This window comes from Gadus chalcogrammus, chromosome 10, assembly GCF_026213295.1.
Source record: "Gadus chalcogrammus isolate NIFS_2021 chromosome 10, NIFS_Gcha_1.0, whole genome shotgun sequence".
NCBI classification, from domain to species: Eukaryota; Metazoa; Chordata; class Actinopteri; order Gadiformes; family Gadidae; genus Gadus; species Gadus chalcogrammus.
This window is the reverse complement of record NC_079421.1, coordinates 5706324-5715247: the sequence shown is the minus strand read 5'-3', so window position 1 is coordinate 5715247 and position 8924 is coordinate 5706324. Positions and strand designations below refer to the sequence as shown.

The 8924-nt window shown below is 44.9% G+C and overlaps 1 protein-coding gene across 1 annotated transcript; it reads left to right on the top strand.

The window, feature by feature from the left end:
* Window positions 1-697: 697 nt before the first annotated feature.
* Window positions 698-8287, top strand: LOC130390735 (uncharacterized). The gene is made up of 2 exons (XM_056600846.1): window positions 698-6071; window positions 6231-8287. Exons 1-2 carry the CDS (start codon window positions 4382-4384, stop codon window positions 6683-6685), a joined length of 2145 nt encoding a protein of 714 aa, XP_056456821.1. The 5' UTR covers window positions 698-4381; the 3' UTR covers window positions 6686-8287.
* The last annotated feature ends 637 nt before the right edge of the window (window positions 8288-8924 follow it).

The following is an 8924-nucleotide window of genomic DNA, read 5'->3' as shown; positions in this document are numbered from 1 at the left end:
GACATTGGGTTTCTCTGTCTCTTTTTAGTCCGCTGATCTATGATGAATGTAACAATCCCTTAGTTACTTGTGTTTATATCGAGCCGGTTCCGTGTTTGGGGGTCTGTGCCGTAAAGCAATTCGTTACTTCCCGAGACTCCCGTGAGAGTGGGCGGCGGGTCGCCGGCAGAAACGTATTCCTTTTCTCCGCCAAGATGCGCAAGAGGGAGTCGAAACAATGAACAATCGAACAAAAATGTATAATAGAACCATCGCAATGACTCTTGGCCTGTTATATTAAGGTAAATCAAGCCAAAAAAGTTGCATAGTTCCCCTTTCACTCGTGTCTGATCTCTTTTCTGGTCCATTCTTCTTTTGTTCCACCGACAGTCGCCTCTTGGGTCCCTTATCAGTCGATTGATCCATGATGAATGCAACAATTGCCTCGCAACTGGCTGTTTATATCTAGCCGGTGCCATGTTTGGGTGTGTGTCTGTGCCGTAAAGCATTTTCGAAACTACAATCTGACCACATTTTCGAGGCGCGATTGGATACTTCCGCTGCGTCACATCCAGATTGTGTCGGTCCGAACAGAGCAAGTTGCATATGCGCTTTTTCCTTGGAGAAGTGACATGGGGCAATGACACACCCACCAAACGACCCAGAAATGGTTGCAGAACCATCAGAATAACTCTCAACCAGCAAAATTAATGTAATTTTGGCTAAAAAAGTTGCATAGTGGGCCTTTAAAAGTGAATGGCATCAGAATGGCTATGCCCACTCTAAGTGAACGACGCTTTGGGGCGCCGTGAGCTGGCGCCCCTAGAAGTCAAATTAGTCTGTTTAGAGCCTGAATTTCGCCATGAAAGATAAATACAGTGCCAGAGTATTAATTCAGTGTGCATTCTTAAGTAAAATTAAATGGTTTGAATTTTTATTTATTTATTTTTTGGTGTGGGAGGGGGGGCGGTGCCCTAGCGCCCTCTATGGGCCAGCCGCCACTGACTACAGTGATTTTTTACAGGTGCTATTTTTCAATAGCACCTGCTACCGAACCACGCCTAGATAGATTGTTTTATTGTCCTTTAAGTAACGGTAATGAACAACAACTTTTTTGCAACTGATGTAGCAAAAATGTTCTCCCATGAAATTAAAATCCCTGCAACGCCTACAAGCAGATTTTTTTTTCCGTTGAAATCCCCGAAACGACCCCAAAACGACGTGATTGCTTAAAAGAAAGCCCAAAGTAAGAAACGGGATTGGCTCATTTTGGGCTTACTTTGGGCTTACTTTCCTAAAGTAAGAATATGATTAGCTCATTTTGGGCTTACTTTGGGCTTACTTTGGCGGAACTGGCAGAACACAACAGGCGCAAGCGAGAAGTAGCGGGATCGATGCCCGCATCCTCCATGTTTTCTCCCATAAAATCGGCGTCAGTGTTCACCAAGTTGTCGGATAGTGTCATGTTCATATATAGGCGATTTTTTTTCCCAGTCATGTTCATATATACACAGGTTTATCTCAATAAATTAGAATTTTAGCAAAAAAGTTAATTAATTTCAATTCTTCAATTTAAACAGTGAAACTCATATTATATAGTGTCTTTACACCCAAAGTGAAATATTTCAAGCCTTTATTCGACTTAACATGGATGATTATGGTTTACAACTGATGAAATCAATCAATCCTATGTTTTCCTTCAGAAAATCGGCATCAAGTTCAAGTTCAACAAGATCATGTTCATATGTGGCCGGATTCTTCTCTTGCCCAGTCACGTTACTGGTGCACATGAATACATTTTTTATACTGTAGCGTCACTGCGCTGGGTCACAACAATACTATGGAAAAGTTGATTAATTTAAATTATTCAATTCAAAAGTCAAACTCATATTATATAGATTTATTAAAACTAAAGTGAAAGAATTCAAGCAATTTTAATGATTATCGCTCCAGCTCATGAAAACCCAAAATTCTGTGTCTCAGAAAATGTGAATATTACTTTCCAGTAGGGCCGGTCGATCACAATGGAGAAACGATGTGAAACAATAAATATCAGCCTTATAATGATAGTGATCTAGAATATTACGGTGTTAGTGTTTGGTGACAGTTTGGCAAAGTGTCGAGCATGTCTCGTGTAGCCTACATGAGTAGACGCAAAGCATAAATCCCTCTGCACACTTTGGCCCAGAAGGCTTTGTCATCTACTTTAAGCTATTAAGCTATTTATTAAGCAGATCACATGTGCATTGTTTTATATTTCCCACTAATTCCTATATGTAGGTATATGTAAACATAAACAAAGGACTGTCATACCCGTTATCGTTTGCAAGCTATCGGCAATGTCGGTGAATGTTGGTATGATCAGATTTAATGTATCGGAACACAAGATGAAAATGTAAAAGTATTAAAAATGAACGCACACTTCAGAAAAAACTGTATGCCTACAGGAAACTTTACACACAAGTACACTATATGACTATATACAACTCCCTGCCCAGGGCCCACAGATTCAAATAAGTTTATTTTGCTGCTCTTTGTTCTGCCAACCACTCATTGAGTGATTTGCCATTTGAGGCACGTGAGCAGAAGGTGGCACTGCCATGACGACTGTGCCCAAAGTCTTTTGTTTTGGGCTGCCCATAGTGGTGTGATGCATTGCGCTATATAATGAACAAGGCAGTGAAGCGCAGACTTTTATTTTGAAGGGTAGCGTTTTTGCTGTCATGTTTTTTTTTTTTTATTCCTTTGAGTGTTGTTATTATAGTATGAGGAAATTGTGTAATGGTAAATGTTCATGTTAATGTTTTGAACACGTGTCGGAAATGTCGGATGATTACCGGAAGTATAGCGAGTATTTTATTTTCTAAACCTGCACTTACCGCGTTGCTTCGGGTTCTACTTCCTCTGTGACCTTCCCTTAAAGGTATGCAGTTCTGCTGCTCTCCCATTTTCATATATATATATATTTTTTTTAAACGATTAAGAAAGATATTTATTGTGTACTCTCGACTTATACATTTTTTAAAGGCTCAGTGAATCTAACTAAAATGAGCGTCGAAGCGTGATGTGAGCCACAACCCCCGATGGGAGCTTGAGCTTACAAACACACGGCCCCTGAGGTATTTCGCAAGCAACATCCGGTGTCGTCGGATTTGTGAGGTAGCGTGGCCGGCGATACACGAGTCGTACACGTCATTATAATGCTTAACAAGTCAGTGTGCTCTACATATGTGGGTGGTGTGACGGTTCCCTGTATGTTGTGTCTTCCATTTGTTTCTAGGACTGGGGAGCAGAGACCTACTTAATTGGTCATTAGGAGTGATTGGCGTGCACCTGGGCCCGGGTGCCAACGCCCTATAAGAGTCTGCTTCCCCAGTCCTTCTCTCTCTGTTCTTTTCAGCTCCATAGCCATGCACACCTTTCAACACTTATGTTGAAACAACACACACACCTATAATCCAGTCATGCATATACACTCCACACTACGGACATACTGACTTCCACATCCCATACTTTTATTATAATGTGAGCACTTGGATTGGTTTGGTTTGATTAAAATACTTATTTTGATTGGGAAACTGTTGTCTCCCGTGTTTTTGTTGTGTAGCCTGGCGCCCCTAGGCCAGGTGCGTAACAAAGTGGGGGCTCGTCCAATAATTTGTTTGTACAGTGAGTTTGGAGCGTCAATTTAGTCTCCCTCCTGTATTGGATTTGTGAATGGAGTGACGTTAGTTGGGAATCTTTCCGGGAGGTTCCGTCGTTCCATTGTTTGGTCAACAGTCCGGTGAGTAGACAAAGCAATGTTACAGGCTTGTTATTCAGACTTTGGGGAGATGCAGTTAATTGTTATGAGTTGAATTCATCTGTTTAAATTTGAGTTAATTTGATTAGGTTTGGTTATTTCAGTACAGTACGGTAGCTGTTTGGTTCATTTTGTGCGGTTGGAGACTTGTTTATTTCTGGTAGTTGTGCAGCTAAGTAAACGTCATTTGGGACGTCAAAAGTTGCCTGGCTGTTTTTTTTTTTTTGTATTTGTTTGATACGAGTGTCCCTGGTAGGTGCGCTTAGCTGCCTGGGTAAAATAGCTTGTTGGTTTAGGCCGGGGGGTGGCTAGGTGCGTCAGGTGCGGCAGTAGCGAGAAGTTCGTACTGAATATCTCGACTCGGGGGCACGGCTAAGGGGGGCATGCGGGTCGCCAGTTATTGGTTGCCTTTCCTCCCCTTTGGTATGAGCTAGGCCTTTGCGGTGGCCTTCAGTGCGTAGAAATCCTCCGCAACCGGCACACGAAGAGGGTGGAGTTAGCTGGGGTTTATATAGGCTAGGGGGACACTTGTATTGTAGTTTGTTTGTTTGTTTGGTTGGTTTGCCAGCTAGGAGGCTCTTAAAGCGCACAATACCCAGGATGGTGACAGTGGATGACGTTGTTCAGTCTCCCTCGGTGGAGCTCTTAAATCAATGCACCAAAGACCAATTGCTGAACGTTGCAGATCGTTTGGGATTGAAAATTGAAGCTAGGGATAGAAGGTTAAAGGAGACATTGTTGGAAGTTTTGAAAAGAGAGCTATGTGGTATAGCGGTTTCAACTGAGGAACGGGATAAGAAAGAGGAGGCGTCTCTTTCTCCCGCAGTAGGTGCCGCAATGGCGGTGCCTTCACCAGCAGCTATGTCAGGGTTGACGTTCGACCAACAAAAAGAATTAATCAAATTACAAACTGATCAGGAACAACTTAGGCTAGATAGTGAGTATGCTATTGAAAAAATGAAACAGCAGACAGAACTGGCTAAGTTGCAGGTAGAGCAAAATAGATTGGACTTGATACGGGATGGTAAGATTTCAGCGGCTGCACAAGTATTTTCAGAACCTGCAGAACGGTCTGCAGGGGGGTTTGACATTAGTGGCAATCTACGTCTGGTGCCCAAGTTTTCCGAACGTGATCCTGAGGCATTCTTTGCCATGTTTGAGAGGGTGGCAGATGTGCGTAAATGGCCTGACTCGGCGCGCACATTGATGCTGCAGTGCGTCTTAACAGGCAGGGCGCAAGAGGTTTTTTCAGCTATGAATGCGGCTGACAGTCAAGAGTATGCCCGTGTTAAGGCGGTGGTACTGAAATCGTACGAGCTCGTTCCTGAGGCGTATAGGCAGCGGTTTCGATTTTGGAAGAAACATGACAGACAAAGTCATTTGGAATTTGCACGTGATTTGACGACGAGCTTTAACCGCTGGTGTAACGCCTCGGAGGTGGAAGATTTCGAAGGCTTACAAGATTTGATGATTTTGGAGCAGTTCAAAGATTCTGTTCCAGCTCGTGTGGCAACATATATCAGTGAGCAGAAAGCACGCAACGCAGCAGATGCGGCGGCGCTCGCAGATGACTTTGTTTTAACGCACCGTGGAGAGTTTAGAGCGGGCGGTGGCAATTATGTTGCTGCCAGTGAGTCGCATGGCCGATTTAATAAACCTCTGCCTGTCGATTCCAGAGCTAACGCCAACAACAGTAGGGATGATGTGCGTGACTCGGGGAAGGTTTGCCATCACTGTAACAAATGGGGGCACTGGAAAAAAGATTGCTTCTTGTTAAATTCCCCTAAGGCGGGTCATTGGGAACCAAAAGGGGTTGCTACGGCAGCTCCAGTTCGTCCGGTGTCCACTTGTGTTACACCTACTTTCAGTTCAAATGAGGATACATCGGTTGTAGCTCTGAATTCTTACCGTCCATTTATCATGCAGGGGACTGTGTCTTTGGTGCAGGGTGGGGAAGAAGTACCGGTAACTATTTTGAGGGACACTGGGGCTTTTGATTCATTCATTCAAGCTGGTATTCTCCCTTTGACTAATGTTTCTGACACTGGTGATAAGGTTCCTATCCGGGGCTTAGACATGAATATTTTGTTGGTTCCCTTGCATAATGTTGTCCTAAAATGTGAACTGTTCCAGGGAGAAGCAAAGCTCGCTGTGCGCCCAGCACTGCCTATTCCGGGTGTGACGCTGATCCTGGGCAACGACCTGGTGGGTGCTAAGGTCTGGGCTGGGGTCCCGCCGCCGCCGGCAGTGGTGACCTCTGTTCCCTTGGTAACGGAGGAAGCTGATGAATGTGAACATGACTTCCCAGAGGTTTTTACAGCGTGTGCGGTGACCCGTGCAATGGCTAAGTTAAAAGAGAAATCTCATTTAAATGATTCAATTAAGGCAAAAGTATCTGAAAAGTTTTCGATACCTCTTTCTGATTTTCCATTGTCCATAACCCGTTCAGATCTGGTTGCGGAACAGCAGGCTGATGCCTATCTGAAGGAGATATTTCCATTGGTACGGCCAGAGGAGGAGCTGTTTGACAGTGCTTGTGGGTATTTTCTGAAGGACTCATTGTTGGTGAGAAAATGGCTGTCACATAAAGGAAGGTTTGTGGGTGAACCAGTGTTCCAAATTGTGTTGCCAGAGAAACTTCGCCAGTCAGTGTTAAAAGTAGCGCATAATGAATCTGGACATGCTGGTGTGAGAAAAACTTATGATGGACTACTTAGGCATTTCTTTTGGCCTCGTATGAGGAGAGATGTGTCAGCATTTATCAAAACTTGTCATACATGCCAGTTAACTGACAAGCCTAATCAAAAGTTGAGGTCCGGTCTCCGTTGGTCCTTTTTGCCTCTGTCTGTCTTGCACCCCCTAAAGTGCTTCCGTGGTACCGGTTGCTGGGGTGGAGGCCTGTGACAGTGGGAAGGCGGCCATTGGAGTAGAGGTTGGGTATGATAGAGAGTAGATGGTATATATTTATCTAATGTTAAATGGGTTGCCGGTGATCCCTTTGGGACTCCGTCTTTATGGGGGGGTGTGACGGTTCCCTGTATGTTGTGTCTTCCATTTGTTTCTAGGACTGGGGAGCAGAGACCTACTTAATTGGTCATTAGGAGTGATTGGCGTGCACCTGGGCCCGGGTGCCAACGCCCTATAAGAGTCTGCTTCCCCAGTCCTTCTCTCTCTGTTCTTTTCAGCTCCATAGCCATGCACACCTTTCAACACTTATGTTGAAACAACACACACACCTATAATCCAGTCATGCATATACACTCCACACTACGGACATACTGACTTCCACATCCCATACTTTTATTATAATGTGAGCACTTGGATTGGTTTGGTTTGATTAAAATACTTATTTTGATTGGGAAACTGTTGTCTCCCGTGTTTTTGTTGTGTAGCCTGGCGCCCCTAGGCCAGGTGCGTAACATGAACCCGGAATAGAAACGGTCAAGGTAGATGAACCCTTCTGGATAATATTCAAACACAGTTATCCAGGGGAGAGAGTAGGAGGTCGTATAGTAGTTTCGGAACAGGACGGATAGCTCAAATAAAGACATGGTAGAATTTAAATGATTGATTGCTCTCCGGATTTTTGGTTACTGAGGAACTCCATGAGTGCCTGAAAGGGTGATTAAAGCATGGATCCCCGCATGCTCCCGGTCTGTATAAGGTGTGGTGAGATCCACTGGTACAGAGGAATGTGTCAGATAACCCGCAACCATAGCTTCAACAGCAGTCTTATTGCGTGTGTCCTCCTTAAATCCCTTGTACTCCCTGAGAGAGCTGTCTCCCATGGCTACCAGGAGTTTTCTGCACGCCCAAGCAAGAGACCTGTACTTCGTCGAACTGACTGCTCCTAACTCGTTCTTGTATCCGTAGTGAGGATTGCCGGCTACTGCAGTTAGTGCACCGAAAGCTCCCTCGAAGTCCACGGGATAGAATCTCTGGATTGCTTGCCAAGGGAAGTCAGGATGCTCCCTGAAAACCCTAGCAACCGTTGTCATACCACTGCCTGCCGCCTGTGCAAGACACGCAGTCGGATACAACCCCCAGGTAGACAGGCCATCCAATGTGCGATAACGGGTCCAGCATTGTTCTCGTCTACCAGATGACCGTAGTTTGCCCACGTCCGCATGATATCTTCTCTCGACAAGTTGCTTATAAACGGCATTGTTGTTCTCAGATCTGTCTGTATGCGAGCTAGCTTAGTGTTTGACACATCCCCTCTAAGTGCAAACGATATGATTGCTAGGAGAACGGTGTACATGACACAATCACGAGCTGGTGGAGCATGTCGTGTGGTCGCTACATGTACATGCTGCAGCTTGTCGGCCAGGGTCGTCCCACCAACCCAGACCCCTGTTGCCATGTCCCAAGGGGCGTTAGCATGTCCAGTGATGTATGCAACCCACCAAGATTGTCCTCTCATCTGGAGTGCGTTGTCTAGGAGCAACTCCAACTCGGCGCTGGCGGCATTGATATCAGGCATGCTGCAGTCACCATCCCCTCAACTGTGAGCTCGTTGTTATTCATAGCTTGGTCGGTGATTGGATCCATATCCAGGTTCCTAGATAGCATTGACTAGCTCCTCCTCTCCCGACCAAAGCTCCGATAACTCCTGCATTTGACCCTGGCCCTAGTCTCCTGGTGGCTTGCACGGCAGCAGCTACGCCGTCTGCTGCAGGCGCAACTCGGTACGGTATCGGCCCGTCCTGATTCTGTAGTCGTCCCTCCCTGAGTCCCTCTTGCATTACTCTATAATTGTCCCGATCAGACTTAGACCCTAAGAAGTTGAACATGTTCGGACTTGTTGACAGGCAAGGTAGTTCACTTATTTATAGAGATGTTCCGATACCATTTTTTCCCTCCCGATACCGATTCCGATACTTATGCTGTGGGTATCGGCCGATACCGAGTACCGATACCAGTATGTTACAAAAATGACTGTGATATGATTATCATTGTGGTAAGGCCTGGGTCAGGTTAAACCCTTTGTAAATGAATGAATGAATAAGGCAAATTAAAGCCATTTATTTTTAAATAGAACAGTATAAAAAACAGTAGTGCAACAGCAACTTAAATAATAGTTATTTTAAAAAAATAATAAAGTGTAGCCACAATATCTTTAAAGGAGCATTTCACCGGTGCA

Coding starts and splice junctions, on each gene's coding strand:
- LOC130390735 (XM_056600846.1), top strand. CDS start 4,382: ATGGTGACAGTGGATGACGTTGTTCAGTCTCCCTCGGTGGAGCTCTTA. Junction 6,072..6,230: donor AACGGAGGAAGCTGATGAAT/GTGAACATGACT, acceptor TAACCCGTTCAG/ATCTGGTTGCGGAACAGCAG.